The following is a 24534-nucleotide window of genomic DNA, read 5'->3' on the forward strand; positions in this document are numbered from 1 at the left end:
AGGTTGAGGGGGATTTCAAAAGGGGTCATCATGTGGGCGCTGCTTTGTTGAGCCACACACAGCACCTCCAGATGGCTTGAAAGTGATCCTGGCACACTACTTCAGCTAGCTTCTCGCTTTAATCTAAGCAATCAAAGCCATGTTTTTCTTTAGGTTTGGAATTAAAGTTTCTAGGAACGGTACAGACTGAATGCATTATATTTATAAATGCCCTTGAAATGCATCCAGAAGGGCTTTCCATGCATGGCCATTTGTGGGGAGAAAAAAATAATCAATACTAAGCACTAAGATAATGGAAACAGCTGGGACTGAGAAGTGCTGAAATTGTACCATAAAGGTATTTATAACATATAAGCAGATATATTAGTGCTGCAAAATGAACGCTTGCCTAATATCATGCTTGTGGAATATTTATACACAGCTTCAGGGTTTGTGAACAGAATCATAACAGGATAAAGCAAAGCAAAAAAAATAAATAATGTAAAAGCCTGCATGACAGGACGTACTGTATATACAACTCTGCTGAAGCCAAGCACGCCAGTACTGCTTATATGAATTATAAATTACCATCAATAAATAGTATAGGGTAGTTCATTTGGCTTGACAGTAATACACTGGGAGATTCTGTTTGTTTTTCTTTCCTTTTTTTCTTTTACAGCAAGCCGGAACCTCATGTCATCGAGTTTGAGAATCCAATTACTTTCAATGCCTGGTCTGGGTCTTTGCTCCCTGTCTACAGACTGCTGGTGTATATAAAAAATCTTGCACCGCCAGCCCCAATCACATGGACTAGTAACACTCAGTTACGTGATTTACATTTTACTTCAATTCATTTCAAAGGTTTGTTTTGTGAACACCATTATACGCAAAAAAAAAAAAAAAAAAAAAAAAAGAAAAAACGTACAGTTACAGTAAACGTTTGCTTTTAACATATCGATATCAGTAGCAGGAAAGGGCTTTTAACTGTTCTGTCCAGGGAGGTATAGCAATGTGAGAGGAACAGGAAGTGCAAGGCGATAACAAGCCATACACATTAGAGCATTCATCATGTTTTTGTAAGATTGCATCTCAATAGTAAACAGTAAACAACATGCTGTCCCTGTTTATGTTAATCTACATGTGACATAACGTAATATTGTTAAAGGATACAATAGAGATGAAATCCAACATGACTAATGACTGCTAATGACTCCCAGGTCACTTATAGTCTCTGGGGTAGGTCGCATAACCTCTGCAACACTGCCCCAACCATCTGCATGATACTTTCAGGACTCCACTAAGGAACAACCTTCAGTAACCAAATAAAACACAGCTTTGTCCTGCAATCGGGGTTACATAGACAACTGTGCCCAGGATCAATCCATCACCAGTTATGCACAATGACTACCAAGTCAGGGTACAACAGAAGAGCAAGTTAATCAGGAACAAACATGGTCCGTGGTAATAATTGGATTAAACGGTGATAAATTACTTGGGTTGACGACAAAATCGCATGGTCAGGCTGGGTCTGTCTTCTGCTCCAATTTACACACGACTATCGGCGGTAATCCTGTCAAGCAGTTTTCAGCGTTTATTTTTAAAACAGTCAAAAGTCAGTCAGTCGTTGGAAGTTAGAAAAATATTTTAGCTGCCAATAAAATGATTTTTTTAATTTATTTATTTTTTTAAGGAAACTGCATTTGCTTTCTGTTCTGCGTGTGTGTGTGTGTAATCACTTGACCTTACATTAGATAGATAATAAAAGAAAATACTGCAAAAAACAAAAAACACAAGATTACAAATGACTTTGATGTTATAGGCTACCACTCCACTGATTCTTTGCTTTGTGTTCTTATCCAATCTCCAGCTTGGTTTTGTTTTTTCCGGTGCCACAAAGCGAACGCCAGTTCAACCATTCTTAAGGGACACCCTTTTTTCAAAACCTGTTTAATTACACAAAGTGTTCACCGGTGGATTTGGCATTCATTAATTTATGGTCTTCCCATTTTCACCTAATAAATCTACATACCTCACCTCAGAGAGTGTCCGTTATTGTGGAAAGAGGGAGTTTCATTGTTTGTTTAGTTCTAAACGTTTGACCGCAATGGATTAAAAATAACTGCTAATATAAATCCAAGCTAATGTAACAATAAATCCATAATCAGTAATCAGTCCCTGATTTGTGAATAGAGTCTCTAGTCTCCCGATCTTATTTGATTAATAACAAAGTAACTACAGTCACCTCTCGGCTCCTCTTCGCTTGACACGACTTTGATTTACTTGCTAATAACTGTTCGCGGACAGGGAAATGCATTTCTGGTGAGGGAAACATTTCTTATAAATGCAATTTAAAAAGAATCCTGCAATGAAAGTGACACTGATTTTGACAAATATATAAAAATATTGACGTGGATTATCTGCAGCAATACAGAAAAAGAATGGAGGTTTAAAAAAAAAAAAAAAAACACACTCACTGCTGCAAACAAAGAATCAAATAACAAACGTATATCGCCCTTCATTTGTCACCTTGAAATACAACATCAATAGCTGAATGGGAAATCTGCGTTAGGAAAATCTAGCAGACAGCAGAGCCGTTTCATGGGAAAGTGGTCTAATATAGAGGTTTATTCTTCCACAATACAGGAACAAAAAAAGTCTGATGATATTGAAACTAAAAAACTAAATACATAATTTAAAGCAAGCTTTAACATACTGTAACTTCTTTAGCTCAATGGCACGACATGGGTTAAGGCCTGTTAGGAGATCACAGTTTCAGGGGAGTTATGAAATGACCACATCACGAGCAAACCAACGGTTTGGAATTGCTTTATAACAACTCACATATTTACCGTCCATAACATTGCAGAGATATAGGCAGACCATGGGCGTCCCAACTAGAAACACTGTAACAATCTATAGGGAATGGGAGAGTGCCCTGTGCTTGCTTTTTCATATAGACTGGGGTCAGCATTCAAATGATTTTATGAAAAAAAAAAATAATAATAATAAATAAGAGTGCACGACAAACAATGAATTTTGTCAAATTGCTTCCATCAGGGTTGTACATAGAGGTATACTAATAAACAAATAAACCCCACACGATGGCCGTTAGGCTGGGATCTGTGTTTAAAACATGCAGGGCATGGCTCCTGTGGTCCCTCTGCTATTCACTTGCCACTTACTATCATGTCAACATCATCTGACATTAACAAATTAAAACACATACTGTGTAGTCTATATTTAATATAGGACAACAGGCCACTGGGTCAGTAATACTCAGGAGTAATAAAAGGAGTGAAATTAAAACATTATGCAAGCACACAGACATGTATATACACACATACGCACAAACACACACACACACACTATATGGGATGCTAACAGCAGTAGAACTGAATTCCCATTCAGCCATGTAGATGGTTCATTTCTAGAAAGTTCATTTCACATTCATGTTGAAGGCTGCCAGGTTGCCTCCAGTGTACAGAAGACAAGCTAAATCGGTGCTAAAATAAAAAGCCTAGAATGTCTGACACACACAACTCTTAACCAAACACTCATCCTGCATAGGGAAGTAAACGAGAGAAAGAGTGAACGAGAGAGAGCGAGAGAGCGAGAGAGCGCGAGAGAGAGAGAGACACACAGAGTAACCCTTTAGGCCAGGCTCCAGATTTCAGCAGGGCTCTGTTTTCTTTCTTTGTAATTAATACAGGAAGCTGGGGTGACACATGTGGAGACTAGTCTAGCCCTGGGGCTGCAGGAGACTGACAGGATCAGTGCTAAATGCCATCCCACAGTTCCCTTCAGATTCAGAAAAGATTCAAACAATTACTTTTCAGCTTTCCAGCTACACCACTGCTGAACGTGTGTAGCTAGTGGCATGCGTTTTTATTAAAAATGCTGCATTCATCAGATAAACACATGTGGAAAGTACATAACTGTAGTCTTTTTTAACTCAATCTAATATACACTATTGCCACTATGCAAATAAACACAACAGCTCAATCACAACTGAATACTGTAACACTTCATTATTTTTAACACTGTGGACTCTGCAATAGCCATAATAATTATGCAGTACTTTTACTGCATTACATTTACCTGCTTCCCCAAATACTGATATATATATCTATATATATATATAGATATATATATATATATATATATATATATATATATATATATATATATATATATATCTATATATCTATATATCTATATATATCTATATATCTATATATATATATATATATATATATATATATATATATATATATATAGTATTTTTCATATCACACAATGAACTAACTTTTCAGTACATGTAAATGCTATTTTAAAACGAAGATTATAGTCTCTTTAATAATTACGATATCAAAAATTGAATATAAAAGTTTTCAGTATTTTGTACAGATGCATGACAGCATGTACAGTGGAAGCCATCATCAACAGGCACACATATATTTTTTCTCTGAGAATACACAAACCAAAATTCCGTTGGCAGAGAAATATTACTATACCAAAGCTAACAGTATATCTCATATTTTACCACAGTATTCTAATTAGCCCACCTGCCAATTTTAACTTCATATTCTAATTCTCAGACAAGCACCTGACAATACAATACCAAATGCCTTACTATTCATAAATAGAAAAAAGATAAATGCAGGCCTATAGAACTGTGCCTAAAGTGCAGGATACATTACACACACAGTACTCGTTTCAATATTGCTTACTTTTGAGGACCAGGGCTGCAAGCAGTTGGCATAGCAACGGACGAGGAAAGCCATTTCCTGGGCAGGGAGGGAAAGTTTCCTTTTCCAAACACAGAAAACAAAAAGCTGAGGGTTTTTTTTTTCTTTTCTTTTTACAAAAGAGATTTTGCAGGAGTCGTCGTCTCAGGAAACAGAAACCATTTCAATGGAAGGTACCTCAAAGTCCAAGACTTTCTTCTGACGTAGGAACATGTATATCTGCTTCACAGTTCTGTACAATGTCAATTATCAGCATGTGAGGAATAGCGCAGACCTGTCTTAGACATGAAAGTGGTTACACTGGTGAGAGGAAGGAAAATAAAAAAGAGCCCAAATAGCTTTAGCTTAAATGAGTCTGTATTGTATCTCTCTAGTGCCAGTTCTTTAAATATAGGCAGGTAAATAGCAGGTTATAAAATGACCATTTCCAATGATTCTGCAGTGCTGCAATCCACTTGAAGAATTAGGAAGGTTCCTGCTCATGGTCTAGATTTTCATAGCAATCCCAAACAAAACCGGGTTTCAATTATTCACCTGCAAAAGTTCACTTTTGAACCATCTGGTAAAAAACAAACAAAAAAAAAAAAACTATGCAGTCATTGCACCATGAAGCAAAAAAAATAATAATAATTCTCCTGCACACCAGTGCAACGCCACAGTAGTTTACATTCCTAGCTTGTGCAGCTGTGTGTCCATCTCTTGGTTAACGTAAAATTAACTATTCAAAAACTGTTCTTTGCCTTGACACCAAGAGAGACTTTGCAGGAAAGAAAAAACAAAACAATACAACTGATGACCATCATTGCTCAGCATTCAGCACAAATGCCAGCTATAATGCACACCAGTACTTACATGCTGCGCTTGCAAATAAATGCTTATCCATACATAGCCAGAGCAAGTCTGAGCTGCAAGTTCCCCTAATTCCTAGTGAATATATCTCTGGCTGTTTCTCAGTTGTTCCCCTAGGAGAACCTCCCATCGATTGGACGCTGCACTGCAAGATGAAACATCTAATAAGGAGAAGAGTGGGAGGAGAATAGAGCTAAAAGATGACATCACCTGTATAAAGAGAGAGAGAGCTTGAGACACTGCAGTAGACCAATTGGCTATCCGGCAGAGTCATCTAGAAGAGCATCTCTATTGATCAAGTAACACATAAACTGGAGTGCATTCATTTCCAAAAGTAGCCAGAAATAACAATAAATCTCAGCAGGGGCAGACCTTCATCTGCTGTCATTTCTTCAATCAAATGTTATGCACAATACAGCTGCTATTATTCTCTTTGCTCTTTAACTGAAACTCGATCTTATCATTTGCATACTGCAAGTTTACCATAAGTCATCCCCCTTACCCCCCAGAGGAGATATCAAGCTGGCACTGCTGGAAAACAAATAAGGTAGGTTTCTGAATTCATTTGTATGACGTGCATTACAATTCAAGTGATTGGGGTAAACCGAACATAATGACAGATGGTGTGTTTCGGACCATTCATTTCTTAAAGAAAATACAAGTCAAATTCAAATCTCCCTGAAACAATTCTAGACCAGGGAAACAAGAAATGCAACCCTGCTCATTTTAGATGGACAAGACTAATTGCAAAAAGATACACTATCATATACTTCTCAAAAATAATACCCAAAGAAAAAATACTTGTCACACACACACACACTATGCAATGTTGTTATTGTTGTGAATAATAAAAACTGTTCCTATCTGAAGCAATAAATAAATAAATAATAAGTAACCTAAAAATAAGGTTTACATCTGCAGGAAACCTCTCCCTGTCTGTGCTGTCTGCTTGAGAGCAAAACATTTCTGTTCTCATTATGCTTGTAAGACCTAATAAATCTATTACACTCAGTTACTGCATGCAAATGTCTTATGCCTTGAACCATTCTTGCACCGGCTCAATAATGGGAACTAAATTCTATTTCTTCTCAGTTTGGATGACATCATCCTATTTACCACCAGCCAATCCAAGGCTAGCACATGTAAATCCCCAGAGAATCTCATCCACAAGGAACAGCATGCAGGGCTACAGTACCAGCCTGCAAGTGAGAAAACTGACCCCCATTCTCTATTACTACTATTGCTATTAGTAGGATTTTTATTACATAAATTACCCAGCTATAAAAAGCCACCACAAGGAACATATATTTTGATTCCAGCGCATTGTATTTCTCAGCGAGGCTGTCTGCATTTCTCCGTAAATATCATACTGCGAGTACGAGCACATCTGTGGCATGCACTCATTGTTTCTCATATTTTATTTAAGGCACGTTACTCCTAGTTCTGTATGCAGCATGATACTATGGCAAACTGCACATCATTTCATGTCCCCAAACTAAAATGCATAACATCTCACCGAATGCATAATTAATGTATTTTTTAATTAAAACTAAAGCTAGAGGAGCACACAATGAAATAACTATAGAACAGCACATCGCTTTTTTTTCTTTTGTCGGAAACTGATTTCTATGCACAAATATGTTTTGTTCTCAGTTGCAGCCTGCAGAAAGCAAACATTTTCTGAAGAGCTTAATTAAAACAATTAAGAATGTATGCTTATCCATCTGTGATTATTAAAAACAACAATAATCTTTCACATAAACATTCTAAAAAAAGAGAATACTATTATTATTATTATTTATTTCTTAGCAGACGCCCTTATCCAGGGCGACTTACAATTGTAAGCAAATACACTATGCAACAATAGTTTGGTCAGATTACTGCAATAAACCCAGGGAAGTAATTAAGTAGTCATGGTGGTGGGGGGTGGGGGGACGACTACAATCACACAGCAGTGACTGTCACCTTCCCTGGCTGGTTGTCTTAATCATTTAGACATCTCAAAACTATCCCCACACTTCACAACAAACAAGGCACATCCCTCCAGGGCACGGCTGAGGAGACTTTGCATAACCGTGAACTGTCACTACCAGTGGTGTACCTCCTGAAGTCAAACAGACAACTTTAGCTGTCAATCCACTGCCCTAATGAACTCAATTAATCCAACAATAATTGCCGAATTCATAAAGTAGTGGGGTTGGGGATTGGGGAGCTGTGTTCTTCTGCTGCCACAGCATGTCCGGTCCATTTTGTTCCACTATAAAACTTTCCAAAACTGTTTTGTTTTTTATTGTGTATTGTGTTAAAGCAGGGCCGGGACTCTCAGTATTGACACTGCTCAGGAATTCCTGCTTTTTAAAAAGCCGTCCCCACCCAGTTCCTGAAATCTGTGAGCGAGAGACTTGAGCCCTCCCTGTTCCCAAAGCCCTGGCGGGACCCCCAAAAGTGAGATATTGTTTAATCTGCAGGGTTTAATAGGGTACCGACTGCTCCAGCTGCTGCCAACTGTTTTGTGCTGGACCATGAAAACGAGCCTGATTATAGCATCACTGAGATTCAAGACACTAACTGGAATGAAAATATGATCCATCCCCGAGGGGGGGTTGCCATCTAGACTGAGATGATGTAATCCTCTAAAAATAGCAACAGCAGCAGCACAGAAGGCACAACAACATTTAGTTTTGCTACAATCCCTGCAGCTGGCTGGCTCTGTCTGTATCTGTGCACTTGCGCACTTGAACAGGATGCAGGTTAATCAAAAATAAGCAAGTCTTTCAAAACTTTTTTTGCTTTAAAATATTTTTTTTACACTGCATAAAGTTGTACGGACTCTTTTTATTTACAGTGCTAGTGTGTTCTATGGATGAACTCTCAGATTATTTGTTCTAGATCCTGGTCATGTAAACTGGAACCTTATGCCCTTGAGGAATTACTCCTCTACCATGCTACTACAACTAGCCTTCAGTGAAGGGAAAAATGCATGTGTAGCGATGGCGGTAGACCAGGTTAATGTGTTATCACATGAACTATCATCTCTTACAGCAGTAGGGGGTTGGGAAGGCCATCTCTATGGTGATGCTAATCTACAGGGTGAAAACATCACAGGTAAAATGTTACAGCTGACATAAATATTCTTAAACCCCTTAAAAGTGAAACTTACAAGTGTCTTTCTGACAAGGAACTCCTCCTCATTTTCTATCCTACATAAATAATAACCAAATTGGTGTATAAATCATCTTACAGCTTCCTCTCAACACATCTAAATACAAAATAAAATAAAAAAAACAAATACACAAACTAGAAAAGATTATATACATGTTATTTAAGCTTCTCTACCAATCTGATGATTTGATAGTTTATTTGATTAACTGGGATATATAAACACTACCTTTGAAGACCTAAAAAGTCACTTATTCCAGTGTGTAAGTGGAAATGTAAAGAAACATTTTGTATCTAAAATGTAAACTTTAGGTTAAAATAATTGTTAGGTTTAGTCCCGAGCAAGCATCGGAAGGCTAAAAACTAAGACACTTTATCGGTACGGATAGCTTTAAAAGGAAGAGCCTATCCTGTAGTATGCAAGCCTCAATATTCAAGACATCTTTGTTATAGACTTGTCTACCATGTGTCATATCGTTGAAGACGGAAGGAAAAACAAAGACAGACATCAGACCGGAAACAAAACGCCGCAGACTTGACTGACAGCTCATCCTGCCACGTCCTGTGGTGTTCTGCGTCGACGTGACCACAAACTGAAACTTAAAATCTTCTTCCTTTTTACAGCGTTTGACAACTTTACCGTGTTCCTTATGAACAGAACACATTTTAGTTCAGTTTTTAAGCACTACCAATGTATACTCATACTGTACAAAGCTACCTAATGACCGCCTGTGGGTTTCAGGCAGTGAAAATAATAAGAAGAAGAATAATAAGAATAATAAGAATAAGTACCTTTTCTTTCTGTTTTTTTATACTCTTCATTTCATTACTGTAACTGTATTAGCCCACCTGATAATGCAATTAGTTTTGTTTTCATCAAACTCTAATTACTGTATATTGAGCATAAATAAAAAAAAGGAAAAAGAAAAAACAGGCTTATTAAGTAAATTGGGACATTTTGTCCTGCGGTAAATGGCCAAGAACCAATTCCTACGCACTAAGGATATAAAAGGTCGCCATATTAGCACGAAGAAGCTAAATGTCCCGGACGTGTTACAGTCTTAATGGTGGGACTTCCTTTGTTTTTAGATTCCCCAGTTGGCCTTCTCAGACTCTTCATAATCATGTAAGAACTTCCCAGGACCACCTCCAGTGTCTACAGTAATTACCTCTGCTTTGAAGATGAAGAAGACAAAAGATACACAGAGTAAAGGATATAGGGTAGCAGTCTTTTCTTTTCCAGCTAATGAGTTTACCCTTTAAAAGACTATCCATACCTTTACCAACTCATGCCCATTCATGCCTTGCGTAGGGTAAAACACGTTGTGCAAACAAGGGCCTGAACAACTGTTAAAAGTGCCGTCAGATCTAATTTAACTTAACAGCAGTTTTTAAACACGTACTTTCTCAGCTTACACATACGTTAATATGAATAAATAAATAAATATTATTTCTTAGCAGACGCCCTTATCCAGGGCGACTTACAAGATATCACATTATTTTTACATACAATTACCCATTTATGCAGTTGGGTTTTTACTGGAACAATCTAGGTAAAAGTACCTTGCTCAAGGGTACAACAGCAGTGTCCCCCACTGGGGATTGAACCCATGACCCTCCGGTCAAGAGTCTAGAGCCCTAACCACTACTCCACACTGCTGCCCTACGTGCTGTCAGCTTACAAGAGTCTAACAATGGACACGGTTCCAAATAGCAGCTCTCACTTTAACAACAGGATCCCCACATGATGGTGTCTCAGCTGTGGGAGAACTGAAAAAAATCACCATCCACCGACTTTGAATTTGAATTATTCTAATGTGTGGTGCATCGGATGACTCAGAAAACACTACACGATGTGTCGTGATTAGTCATAAAGTTTCCTACCTGGTTATCAGCATAATCCTTGTGTCCAGCAAGCAAGGTAACAAAACACGGGGAGGGGGGGAGACACAAAAAGAAAATAGTTTTAGAGGAGACAGTTTAATGTTCCAGCTCACTATCTTACTCTTGTCTAGTACATGTATGGGAATTATCTGTTTTATCTGCAGAATTCTTTGTGCAGACATACATTCATACATGAACAAAGAAAGTGCTTTTACAACAACATATGCTATATTTTAGTCTTTAAAGCAAAATTTCCTCTTTTTATTTTACCATCCAAACTTCACAGATGGAGCACACTGGTAACAGTCAGAAAATGAAGTACCCCCTTGTTATTGTGCCACCTGGCTTCTACATCATACAACGTTGATTATTAAATGCAGTGAATCAGGTTTCTGATATTGTAATGCATAGAATATGTACCATTTTACTGTCAACATGGCCTAAGCGTGAATGAAACACATTTGTGAATATTCGAATACAGAAAGCCCTGTATTAATGTTTGTAAGATACAGTGGAGGGGATGAACGTGCTCTCATGAAGGAGTAGGCCTAATTGCCTAACAGCATTACAGTAAAACGTAATGAACTGTCATCTTTAAATGATGAAATATGGGGCAGAACGGTTCTTTGAAACGTTAGCTGGAATGGTTATGAGTGGGAACTCCCCTAGAGAAATAGATTTTTTTTTTCTTCCACTGTTAAACATCTAAAGTAATTAGTGCTATGTATGACACACTGTCATTACTGTGAGCCTTCTATGCTTATCTCCCCTATCAATTTCAGAAATACCGGTAGTTCTGCAACTAAATGAAGTGCAGCATTACTGATGTCTGTCAGTCAGTATCTTTACTGCAGAGGAAACTTTACTGCTGCACATAAGAAAGCTTTGCACTTAAAGCTAGAGTTAAAAATGAGTCCAGGAGATATTGATCTGCATGGTAGTATAAACCAGCTGACGGTTCAGGTTCCATCTTGTACAAATACGAACGCTATGTTGTTGCTTACATTATTCTTGCAGTATGGAGTAGTGGTTAGGGCTTTGGGCTCTTGACCGGGGGGTTGTGGGTTCAATCCCTGGTAGGGGACACTGCTGCTGTACCCTTGAGCAAGGTACTTTACCTAGATTGCTCCAGTAAAAGCCCAACTGTATAAATGGGTAATTGTATGAATGAAATAATGTGATATCTTGTAACAATTGTAAGTCGCCCTGGATAAGGGCGTCTGCTAAGAAATAAATAATAATAATAATAATAATAATAATAATAATAATAATAATAATAATTATTCTGCGCTACCATTTTCATCCTCAAAAAAAACCACAACATGAAAAGGCATGAATGTTCTTTCTTTCTGTGACTTTATATTTTAAATTATCCTGAAGATTCTAGAACTCCTCAAAACATTAGCAGTATTCTGATCACGCCACTTTTTCAACATTTTTGCTCAGGGAAATACAAAGCTAAACCAAGGATTGAAAGTGATCAGTTTACCCAGCACGGGGCAACTGGGATTGCTTTTGTAATGTGGTCGTCTATTTGTACCAATTGGTGGCAAGACGCATATTGATTCCTGTGGGCTTACTATCCTGGGGCATAAATCAAGAATGAAGAGCTAAATAGAACAGTAATGTAATTAGATTTCAGATCCCTTCTGGACGACGAGTACTGTAGTTCGTAAACCTGCTTTGTCAAGGGCCTTATGTTTCCAATTATAATGGGATCGCGCAGTACAACTGAATACAGTTCAGTTTGCTTTGTTTATTCTTATTCACACTCCGCTTGTGTATTTCTGTACAGAATAGCATACATTTTAACATCCAATACCACATGGTCGTCTACCCTAAACTGCTGGAACACGTTGTGGAACACATGTTGCTATGGTGAGTTACAATTAAAACATTAAAATGAAGTAGCGCTCTTACCCACGATCAGCATTATATCTACACAGTTTTGAGAGTGGATGAGACAAGGTCTGTCAGTACTTTATAAAAGAAGGCTTTTCTCTTACCTGGGGGTAGCTGGAGGACTCCACGTTGTCTGTGATGATCTGCCTCTCCCCCTTTGGGTTGACTTTTGTGAATCTGCGTCGGGACTGGCGGTGTGGATCTTCCCGCTGCAAGGCATTCTCCTCGTTCTCATTGGTGTTTTCCACCTGAAAAACATGTTCCGGATCCTGATTAAACACCCAGTTCTTCCATATTACAGAAAGCCTGTGAAACCGAAGCAGACTCATGAGGAGAACATGTATATAGAAAAAGCAAGTGTACACAACTGTCTCTCCTTTACAAGACCCTCTACAGTCAGAGAGGGGAAACTAGACTTGCCTAACAGTCTGAAGTCTTAACAAATAGCAAGACTGCAACGAGAGAGAGGCCACAGTTTCCTGGAAGGAAACTGTAAATATACAAATATCCTCTCGAAGCAAAACTAGTCTAAACCGACATTGCCCTACATACGCACTTATTTATCGAACATTTTATTCTCTTTAAAAAAAAAAAAAACACAAACACTTCTACTACTAATATAATAATAATAATAATAATAATAATAATAATAATAATAATAATAATAATAATAATAATAATAATAATAATATAAAAAGGCTTCTCCGTAACACTTTCTCAAAATAGGTAAGACAAGCAAAAAGTGATGGCAAGTTAGTTCAAATAAAGGCTGGGTCACATCTACTGACTTGGACAGAGCCTTTTGGCTAAACAAGGAAATCAAAGAGACCATCACATCCAGACCCAGGAGAAGTACACTCTGGATATATACAGTATAGGGCAAGCACAGTCCAGTCTCTTGATATGGCTGTTCATATCACTGGTGATCTCTGAACTGCTTTTGGATGAAATGTGGCTTAGTCTGCACCATGAGGCAGATGGCTAATTAAATGTGTGATGGAGAGCTGGAGATCCTCACGCTGGCCCCTTTGTTCTACAAGCCAACTGATGGGGAGTGAGGAGCGTGACGGTTATGAGTGGCATCAGCACAGGCCACCACACAGCCCCAGGGTGTAGAGCGAAAGATGAGTGCAGGGGTGACATTCAGCATGCCATCACCCGAGCTCCGTATCCCAAGATGCCACGGTGCTCTTACAGCATCAGTGAAAACACTTTGACCTTACCAATCACCAGCCCTCCATTCAAGGGCTTTACACCCTGCTGATCCAAGGGAACGGAGGCAAGCGCTGAACCAGGCCTGGCTTAGCAGCCCTCAACAGGCAGATCTATCCCTGTATCACTTAAACTGCGTCAGACTGTAAATGCAGTTCACTATGTAAATGAAAGGACTTTGTACAAAAAAAAAGAAAAAGTGCGCGACATGGAACAGCTTGAATTGAAGTATGCAATAACATCTAGGCCTAACTAAAGAGAAAGTATTCGCTCTGTTAATCCCTCCCTGTGAGTTACTCCGCTTACCACACTCTTAAATACGTATTTATATTCCACCTCAAGCTAATGTGCAGATCTTAACTGAACATATCAACTGAAATTATGTTGTTTTCCGGCAATGAGCCGGAAAAGTGCCTTCTATTAAATCAGCTAAAAGGTTGAAAGCATATAGGAGCAGCTGTGTGTGTGTAGTCTACCTGGAGCAAAACAGAGCATACAAAGAAGGAAGCATGATTACAACGTTGGTAAGAAAAAAACATCTGCACAGGGAAAGCTTTCTTTTTATTTAAATGCTGCCAAGCATTGGGCAATTGTTTCCACTGTATTTTAAGAATCGTGGGTCAACAATGACGCATACAAATCTAGCCCAGTTACTAATGACAACTATTATTCAAAGTGACTAAATACACTCTTTAAACCAATGCTTCTCAACTGACATATAATTATGACAAACAAGCCATTAAGCATAATCATACCATAATTCATTATGCAGTTAGAAATGGGAACATTAACCAAATGGTGTATGATCATCATATGCTCATCAGTGGAGTGTTTTTATAAATTAAAAAAAAAAAAATCTCTTTTACAGGATGAGAACAGAGACCTCACTAAGACTACAACAGAAATAATATGCAGTCATTGCCTAGTCCTTATTGTGTATGTGGACGTGTGCACATGGATATAGTTTCCAAACTCATTCATCATCTTTCATGCATAGTTAACACTTTCGGGTGTATTTAATAATACTCCTAGTAAAAGGTGGAATCTCTCAAACCTCTCTGCAATGGGATCCTTATTTCCATTCAGCTGTGCTGCTGGGCTTCCTTCTTTTGTGTCTGCCTGGTCCATCAGCTAAAGGGGACATACAGCCACTTCCGTAGACAGCCTCTTTCAACCAGTCCTACTCCGCAGTGATCCTTTTTACTGTTACACCAGTAGATTGCCCACAGAGCCGTGGGGTTGACCATGCTGACATCAGCGATTTATAATCCCACAACCAAGCATGTCATGAGCTGGGTTACAGCTGATGACATGAGTGGATTGTTTTAAAAAATAATAATCATCATCTGAAACACCTGCCATGCGAGCTTGGATTTCCCTGCACAAACTCTTCCGGAGGGATAGGTGACCATTCACTTTTCAGTCCCTCCTTCCTGAAACTTCAGTTACGTCTACACCTGCCCATCATGACTTAAACCCACTTGCAATAGGGAGATGCAAATTTAGTATGTTACAGAATGCACTTCTGTGATTCCAGCCACAGAGCAAATTAAAATCAGGAAAACAAAAATGAAACCCTATGAATGGATATTCTGCACTCCTTCGTAGGGTAATTATTCATTATTATTGAAATAAATTCCACTCCCTTTTTGGAGCAACCACTCTAAGACAATTGTATATCCATGCAAAAGAAAAACCAAAAAACCAAAGAAGGGTCAAAGACTCCCTAAACATTTTAAAGAAATGTACTAAACTGTTTTTTAGAGAGATTGTTGCTAATAAGCAAAACCTAGTAGATGGCACAGACAAGCAGCCATAATGGATGAATATAAATGCCCCACAACCAATTCCCCAAGACTATGTGTTATACCTACTGTACAATGCTAGGGATACACAAGTTCCACAGAAAAGTAATACACATTGTGCAGCATCAGCATTGACACAAGCATTCCACAGGCATCGCTTATTAGAATTTCCATGCAAAACCATTCTATTTGCACTGTCCATTTTCAAAGTGCATGCAGGATTCCATGTGTCACACTAATTTACTGTACTCATTGCCTACAAGAGCTGGAGGCGTCAAAACCTGCTTGAATCACGATAATGGCAGTCACTGGTACACTCTCAGCTGCAGCATTGGTATTAGGGTGTAAAATTATGCAAGCAAACAACCTACATGTTCAGGATGGCTGCCCATTTAAAATGTACAGTAATGGCACCTTTCCAATAGAAGCTGCTTGGAACTTTTTAATACAACCACGCAGCACACGGACCACGTTGATAAACACGCAGAAACCAGTCCACTTACCACAATCATTTCTGACGGCTCTAAAATGATGCATTCACAGCCTCTTCTCCCCCCAGACTGCTTGCCAAAACTGTCAGGAAAACACAATGGTAATATCAACACACAGAAAAGAAAAATACATGAAGGGCAATCATATATCAAACACATGCCACAGTCAAAAGAAATCAGTGCAACAACAACAATATTGAGTATCTTCTGCTTCAAAGGAGGAGTAACATATCTAGTTATATTATCACTGGCCCCGCCCTTTCCTTCTGTTAAAGATCTTTGCTTATAGTTTATAGTTTGAAATAGGAATATGCAGATACCGCAACAGAAGATAAGGACCTGCTCCTTCCTGGTATTTAATGACTTCATGAGTTAGAGTTCAGACTCAAACCGATGATCGAGTTGCATTTTGACCTTGTTACCTACAGCTAATGTACCAGGAAGGAGCAGTTTGTCATTTGAGTTTAATTTGAATATCTGTATATCCTGAAGAAATTAAAAAGATTCCAAGCACTAATACTATGAAAGGCACTATAGAAAATAAAGATTGATTGATTAATAATAAACCAGTAATAATATTAATAAAAGCTAATCAGGAGGTATGGAAAAACCATTTAGCTTTGTAGCTCTCCTTTACAGAAATGAATTAATATAGACAAAAGTTAGTATATACAGTAAACTCAAACTTGTAAGCAAAGGGGTGAAATGGCTTTAAAAGGGAATATCTAGGCATGACACATTTACACCAATATTTTTGTGGGTCTTCAAAAAAAATTCATCTTTGAATTTTCAAAGATTTCCAAAAACGCTGATCTTCCAAAAACTGCTATGCACATCCAAATGAAGAAATGAAACCAAACTGTCAGAAAAAGGCCCTTTGTCTTTAAGGCAGACTGTGGTAAAAAGTACCCCACCACAGCTATTAAGCCAACAGTGTGAGAAGCGACTAATTCTGGGATTTAAAACAACACTATCTTTCAAGACTTGCTAGTTTTTGTGAGCCATATCCTATCTAGTTAAACTGGTAAAGTTACTACATTTAATAAAATTTATAAAAACGCAAATCATTTTTTATTAAAACGCAAAACAGTTTGTGTTAACTTTATGGAGTTTGAGAAGTTGCCCTGCCATAGCTCTGAAAAAAAACATATATGCATTATAAAATAGATAGGAAATGTATCATGGTACAATTGTGGACACAGTGCCTGAAGGGGATATAGTATTCAGTACATGTTACTGCCACAGGATTTCAAGAGAAGTGGGAGGAATCCAAGATGAAGCAGGGATAAGATCAGTCAATAAGACCATGTTAACAGTAGTTACTAACACCAAAAAGACAAGCTCCCTTTTATTGATCACTTTGTGACAGCAGATTTCCTCTCTACTTGATGAGAAGTCTGAAAACCAAGTCGGTAATACATGACAGGGGGGAATAATCTTTCACTCAATTCAGAGACATTTTTGTTCTTTCTTTGTTTTGCTGACCTATATTTCCGTTGTTCCTTTACGCTACACAGCCACAAAGAATCTACCTTCAAATACAGAGAGAAAGAAAATCTATATAATTGAATCTGAAAGAACATTGGCTTTGGGCCCCAAAAGGCATCAGCAACACGTTCATCTCTTTGATGTATTTCTTTTTAATCTTAGCGGGATCGCATCTCACTAAAACGGTCAGCAAAGGAAACCCCCATATTAAAAATACATGCTCCAATTTAACAAAAAGAATAAGGTGTTCTCTATCCGGCAAGTTTGCAAAGCAGAACTACTTCATACACTGTCAAAATCAGCAGCTTTTACAATAAAGAATTTGTGTTGCGTTATCAGATCGTTCAATAATTGCATGCTAAATTCACTCGAAATGCAATGTGCTGATAGCACTATATAATGATGCGGAGATAAGATGTGTTTGGAAATGTTCCATTTTATGCTTCAGGATGCTAAAGAAAGTAAGCGTTGACCATCGGCCCCACATTGAATATGAATGTGCTATATTTAATTCAAGCACTGGCAAGGCCTTTGTTAATAATGAATATCCTATCCGTGCTGGAGACAGGATTATTAACAACCCGCTGTAAATGCAAACTCTCGCTGTCCATTACATTTTGAATAAGGATACACGTATCGACAGTACATCAGCCCCGACTTTCTCTTTCTACACAAACTCAATACCTTCGCTGAAAGCAGAGCGATTCGTTGTCCTGAACGTAAGCTTCGAGCCAGGCTTGCTTGGACACTTCTCTTCACACTTGGGTGAGGTTAAACCTTGCTGTCAGCTAGTGGGGATTTTGCCAAGCAGCTTCTTGTCCCCGGCCAGCAGAAGATAATGTATTCAGTTCAGTTGCTGCTTAGATGTTGTCAGCTCTCTCCACTGGCTTCCCCAGGGCTTGCTGCTTTATATCTGTGACCTGCCTATAGCTATGGCCAAAAATTTTGCATCAGCCTATAGAATGAACTCATTTGCTTCATAAAGTCAAATGAAACCTGCTGAATAATGTTACCTTGTTAACATATTGAATTACATACCGCTTTGTATTCAGTGTAGGTCACACAAATACTTTTATCAGCCTACGTCATAACCAGGGTTTTCTTAGCACAGCTTTTTCAAGACTTGGGGGAAACCGTTTTAGCACACGGTACACACACACACACACACACACACACACACACGCAGAGTTCAGTAGATTGAAAATAAACATTCTGTCTTAATCTCGAATATTTACTTGCACGCTGGCCAAAAATAGAATTTTATTTCAGTGAGTTTATTTGAGGCTTTATTGAACTCAGTTCATGACTATTTTTTTATATAATCCACTCTGGTCAATTCCTTTTCCACACTTTATATTATTTTGTACTTCCACCAGCATACAATTCAATAGTCCAAGGAATCAAGGGTTATTTCCTTTTATGATAACTTCTCCTGTGCTTCCTTTCTCAGATTTTTCACTGGGACCAATCGTGTGCATACAGCATATATGTGTAGCAAACCTCAGTTCCCACAGGCAGGCGCATCACACAGGGCAAGGCAATCCACACACAGGCGGAGGTCGGGCTTGAAAACGAGGCCTCTCGCACTAAAGCACAGCGCCAATACCGCTGTACAAAAGAGCTGGCTCCATTGCAAGGAGTGTATATCGGGCTTATGTCTTTGTGTGTGATTATGTCACCTGACAGTCTTGCTGCTGCCTTCCCCCGTGCTCGCTACATGTGCATATGTCAGATGCCTGTGTGTGAAAATGTCACATGTACAGTATGTGATCTGGGTATGTGGGGTAGGTGTAATGCTCATACAAAACTTGCACAAACACATACAGTGCAAATACAATAATTTATCCATCTATTCTTACAATAAAATATCATTACCTAATTTAAAAATAAAAGATAGATTATTATTTCTGTATCCCAACACATTTGACCCATGCTTCTATAGTTCTTCCAGTAGTTAAATGTTTCACCTCTGCATTATATAGCGAAAATGCTCTTATAAAGTAGCGTTTAACAGATACTGAATTTGAAGCCACTTCAAGCCTGCTTTAAAAAATAAATATATTCGCACTGGAGAAAATTCTACTGAACACCACACCTTACTATTACAGTAATTTTTTTATTATTATTTATTTATTTATTTTTAGATGTCGCTCACTGCTGGAGTAGCCTGCGTTTCTATCTGCATTACCTTGGAAACAGAATCAGCTGATTTAGCACCAATAGTCACAAGACTTGCCGCAGTAACTTTCAGAAATGTTACCACGCTTTTCCATTTGCACCTACAGCAAGCAGCAGCATGACGACGGCAAACTAGTGAGGGGGGGGAGGAGGTATCCATTACTCCAATTAAAATGCAAGTTTGTACAGAAAAAAATATGTCTGAAAATAAATGTTGAACACTTTGATGGCAAATCAAAGATTAAAGTGCACTGCTCAGTACATCCTGTTATTGATGGCTGCTCTTTTAAAACAGAAACTCTTTCTGTGGGGAATTCTAGGAGTGGTACTACTTTACTCTCAACAGCATGTATCACTGTAACATTTACACTACAAGCCAAACATTTACTCTCTCTGTCCATGTCTATTTTTACATCCGTCTGGTAAAATCACCAACTAGAATGCGGTCACAACAGGGGCTAAGCTGTGATTCAACATTCCTTTACTATCATTCAGCAGCATCAGTTCTAAGGCTGCATTTACACTGGGTCCGTTTCAAACAGACTTGGTTCGTTCACACTTCACACCAAACGTACCGAGCCATACCGAGTGCAAACCAAACCCTCTAAACGGACCCAGTGTGAGCACAGCCCCTGTGTAGACTGCAGCTTCATGGAGCAGTATTAAGAGATCAACTAAGTCACAGCAACCAATGTAAAGTACAGGCACGATGGAAAATAAATTACACCATAATGAAATAATGAAGCCACAAGAGACCCCTTCCTTTATAAATTAGGAAGACCAACATTTTGAAGCTTCACAGTAAACTTCACAGTAAACAGGCTTTTTGTTTCCTTTTCAAAACCTTTACCACTTTGTGAAAAACAGATTAAAACCCTAAAACCACAACTGCCTTTGTAATAAAGTTTATCAGATTGAATCAGATAGCAACTACAGTATGCACGAAACGTCAGTTTACGTAAACACTTCAGGCTTACCTTCAATAAATCCAGCGAAGGTAGAGCAAATGTATACAAATCCTCATAACATACTTCCTTCCTTGGTCTGAGAAGTTTGTCAAATCCAGTCTGCTTTGGTCTGTTCTTGTTGACAACTCAATTTAAAATCCCCGCTCAGTAAGGGGGAAAGACCGAAGCACTAAACTTTTCCCAGAAAGAAGCTTTGGCTTTTTTTAAATACATATTATAATATTGCTTCAATGGAAGGCAAATCTTGAAATTAAAAAATAAAATAATCAGGTTGTATAAAAATCAGAAACAAAGCACACAAATAAATATGAAGTAGACAATAAAAGAACAATAAATAAACTTTAAAAACATTGTCCTCCCAACCAGAAATCTCCTGAAGCTCAGGCTTCTTTCCCTCCAAATCTCAAGTTTAAAGTTTGCTTTCCCTCTGTTCTTAGCTTGTCGTGGTTTGTGGTTAGAACAGAGCTCAGATTGGCGTCGCGTTGTGGAAAGCATGTTCATTTCCTGGCTGGCTGAGCTCAGGGAACACATGGCTCAGTCACAAAGCTGCCAGCAGTTCCGCATACCAGACCCCGACCCTGATTGCTGCCCAGCAGCTGGGTTTCATCAACATGCACTTCAAAAATCAGTGCGCTAACGAGGGCAATTAAAAACTTGGCAAGGCTTTCTTCTTTCTTTACTACCCATTGTAAAGTAAAGAAATAGGGTTGCAGCAACTGCTCATAGAAAACGGCCCGAATTTCTCACAGGATAATATTGTAAAATGAAAGTTCAAAAGGGTTCTTAAAAAAAAAAACATTCAAAACTTATATTTAAGTTGTTATTTGTGATTAATTTATGAAATGTCATATATTACAGAATAACAACACCTGTAGGTTTCCAATTATCTAAACAAAATAAAATTATTATTGTTATGCTAAAGGATCTTAGTGTTACCCAAAGTTGTATGTAAAACCGATCAAGAAATAAACCAAGTGAAAAGTTGGACAGCTGTACTTATACCCTTACTGTAGGTGTTTTACATGGATTACAGTAAGACACATGACATCCTAAAAGTTTCTCCTGGAAGATCTCCTGGAAATTAAGACTTTAATAACAGCTCCTCTGCGGTCTGAAAATAGGTTTGAAATAAATAACTACTCTTTTACTGTTATTACAGTATGGAACTGATGTTGTATAGATGAATAATGCACTGCACATACCAGCATCTGGGTAAAAACATGGATTCCTTCATGAACACTGAGCCCGAGAGTAGGATATACCAACATGTAGAAATGCTGTGGGGGCTGCAAATACAATAAACAAGAAGAAAAATAATAATAAACCATCATGTGATAATAAAACAAATGCATTTCTGGTGACTGACAAAAAATCAGCTTCCTCAAGTGGTCCACCAGTCCTGTGACTTGGGCGTGGTGTTGCCCAGCAGCAGCAGCTATTCTCCATGCATGTGGCCTTGTAAATTCTTCTTTCAACATTAGCCAGAGACTAACCACTAACTACAAAGCAATGCTGACCATTCTAATAGGTTTTACTGTAATGGCAATGAGACATGTGATTTTGCTGCCCATATAAAAAGTGTGTCTATAGTAGAAGCTGTATTGCTTCAAACTGCCCAGCAGCAGGAGCCTTACATCCATTCAAGCACCTCAAGACTATACAGAGCACGCTTGATCAAATGCATAAGCCTCCAATGGTTATTCTAAACGTGGTGATCTGAAGTACTTACTAGAACAGGACACGATGGGCTTCATGCCTCTCATAACGAGCTGTGGTACACATTGATCTGACAAAAAAAAAAAAGAAGAAAAACAAAAGCAGTTGAGTGTTTTTAAGTGGAAAGCTGCTCTAGCCAAGTTACTGCCTACACATTTTTTTTTTTTCTAAGTGAAAAATGCAAGTTTAATAAAATGGTATGCTACCGAGATAAACAGTTTCATGCCAAACCCATGGTCTAAAAGATGACTTCCAAAAGGATGAGTCATCTGTGCAATCTGTATTGTATACTTCACCAAATTACAGACTTTCTTCTATTAAATCAAGAACGTACAGTACAGTAACCGAATAGAATAATGTTTAATAGGAAGGTCCAGTCAAACCAAAGCTTCGGGGGGTTTGCTTTACAACTAAAATTCACTACTGTTCTTAGTGTCTACTCTGGTAGATGACTGTTAGGTAGGTAGAGCACAACCGTACAGATGCGATCGTCTACCAGGGTAATGCCCTATGATCATTGTTTTATTGGCTGTTTACGTACTGTAGACGCACACACATGCTCCCTTGAACATGAGCTTCAACCATGCATGCCCGAACGTTGCAAACCCTCTTACCGAACAAGATTGTTAAAGCCTAACATTGTATATTACCCAAGGAATCTTTCCTCACCAAGAACAACTACAGTATGCAGTGAGTTATAGCTATGGTATCATAAGAAATGCTGGTGCTTTCCAAGGGGGATCTGAATACAGTCAAATCACCCTCAATAAACCTATTCTAGGTTTCCCCTTAATGTTATTTAAACTGCAGCTTGTACGTCAAAGGCTACAGTAACATCTTTCAGACACTCTGCCCACTTCTGACCACCTGTTACCAACCATGCAGAACAAGATCTAGTGTTCTCTATCTTAACATGTGCCACAGTGGAACCTCACAGAACTCCTAGGTCCCGGACTGAGACAGGGCATAAACAGAAGTATATTTTCACAAACATAATTCAGGACTGACAGGGTTAAAGATCAAACTTCCCTAGCAGCGACCTGCATGGAGAATATCAAGACATCTGTCTAGTGTGCAATAGTTTTTTTATGGAAAAGCCAGCATCTTGGACTGCAGTAGTTAGACTGTACTGTGTGTTTTCTATTAGCATTCATCCAGATGTTTAACTTACCTTAGCTGATGTTCTCGGAGATGAGATAAAACATCCATGCCATGAAGGTGAGAAAAAATAGTGTTTAAATCCTAAAAAAAAACAAAAAAAAAAAAAACATACATTTGTTTAAATACATGACACGTCTCAGGTGAGCAAAAACAATTTCATCCAAAGAATCCTTGAACTTCCGCATCCTACCTGCAAGAATGGAACACCTGCATGAAAAGACGTTTAGACGCATTTTAAACGGACGGACTGGTGAAATGCAAGACAAGACTGTTAAAATGTGATAAAAAGGTTAAATAAATCGCCTGGTGACCAGTACACACCACCCACCCTCCCTTCCCCAACACCACCTATCATTTTAGATTACTTTCAACCTTACTTTGTTTGTTCAGTAAAAACAACAGCGGTGAACAGTCGGACGACACCCTTGCACTTGAGAGAAAACAGCAAGTTTAAAATAGCAATACTCTTAAACACAGCTGCTTGAACGGAATCTGTGAACAGGGGCCACTGCCGTCAAAAGAATGCATGTGTCAAAAAATATAAAAATCAGCCATATGGCAGGCAAAACACTGAACCTTTTCAGCAGTCAGGCAGCAATTATAAACAGGTGGGCTGCTAGCACTGAGTCCACCAGCCCAACATACTGAAACACATGGAGAAACTGCACACAGAAAAATAATACAACGACAACCCCTTCTTAGCTTGGTACTGTATGTACTGTACCAACATAGACTGTTATCCTAAAACAACTACACTGAAATCCTTAATTATACCCAATTCAGCAACAATGGCATTTCCTTTTTGCAGCAAGGCTTTAACTGATAAGAAATACATTAGCCAGAAAATATGTACAGATTGTTTACACAGTAGCACATACACTGGCAATGATACAATGATACGACCTGAAAAAATAACGTTCACAGTTGAGATCACATAAAAGTACGAGTACTGTAGTAGTTGTCTGGCCACCAAAGGTTATTCGCTCGTCATAAT

The 24534-nt window shown here is 38.4% G+C and overlaps 1 protein-coding gene across 19 annotated transcripts in view; it reads right to left on the reverse strand.

Annotated features, from left to right (window-relative positions):
• LOC117431624 (rap guanine nucleotide exchange factor 6-like) overlaps nt 1–24534 on the reverse strand; it is a 76443-nt gene that overhangs the window by 38373 nt on the left and 13536 nt on the right. For 8 of the 19 annotated variants that reach the window (XM_034052762.3, XM_034052763.3, XM_034052754.3 and 5 more), the window contains exons 2-6: nt 23551–23621; nt 22393–22449; nt 21866–21949; nt 16042–16111; nt 12626–12769 (exon numbers count right to left, since the gene is read on the reverse strand). The exons of 1 other annotated variant lie outside the window; for it this stretch is intronic. In XM_034052762.3, the coding sequence (XP_033908653.3) occupies nt 12626–12769; nt 16042–16111; nt 21866–21949; nt 22393–22449; nt 23551–23621 (426 nt within the window). Of the gene's footprint in view, nt 1–4709; nt 5186–10619; nt 10638–12625; nt 12770–16041; nt 16112–20672; nt 20886–21865; nt 21950–22392; nt 22450–23550; nt 23622–24534 lie in introns of those variants that run through there. 10 more of the 19 variants (XM_034052753.3, XM_034052758.3, XM_034926921.2 and 7 more) reach the window with 4 other exon arrangements.

This window comes from Acipenser ruthenus, chromosome 22 (assembly GCF_902713425.1).
Source record: "Acipenser ruthenus chromosome 22, fAciRut3.2 maternal haplotype, whole genome shotgun sequence".
NCBI classification, from domain to species: Eukaryota; Metazoa; Chordata; class Actinopteri; order Acipenseriformes; family Acipenseridae; genus Acipenser; species Acipenser ruthenus.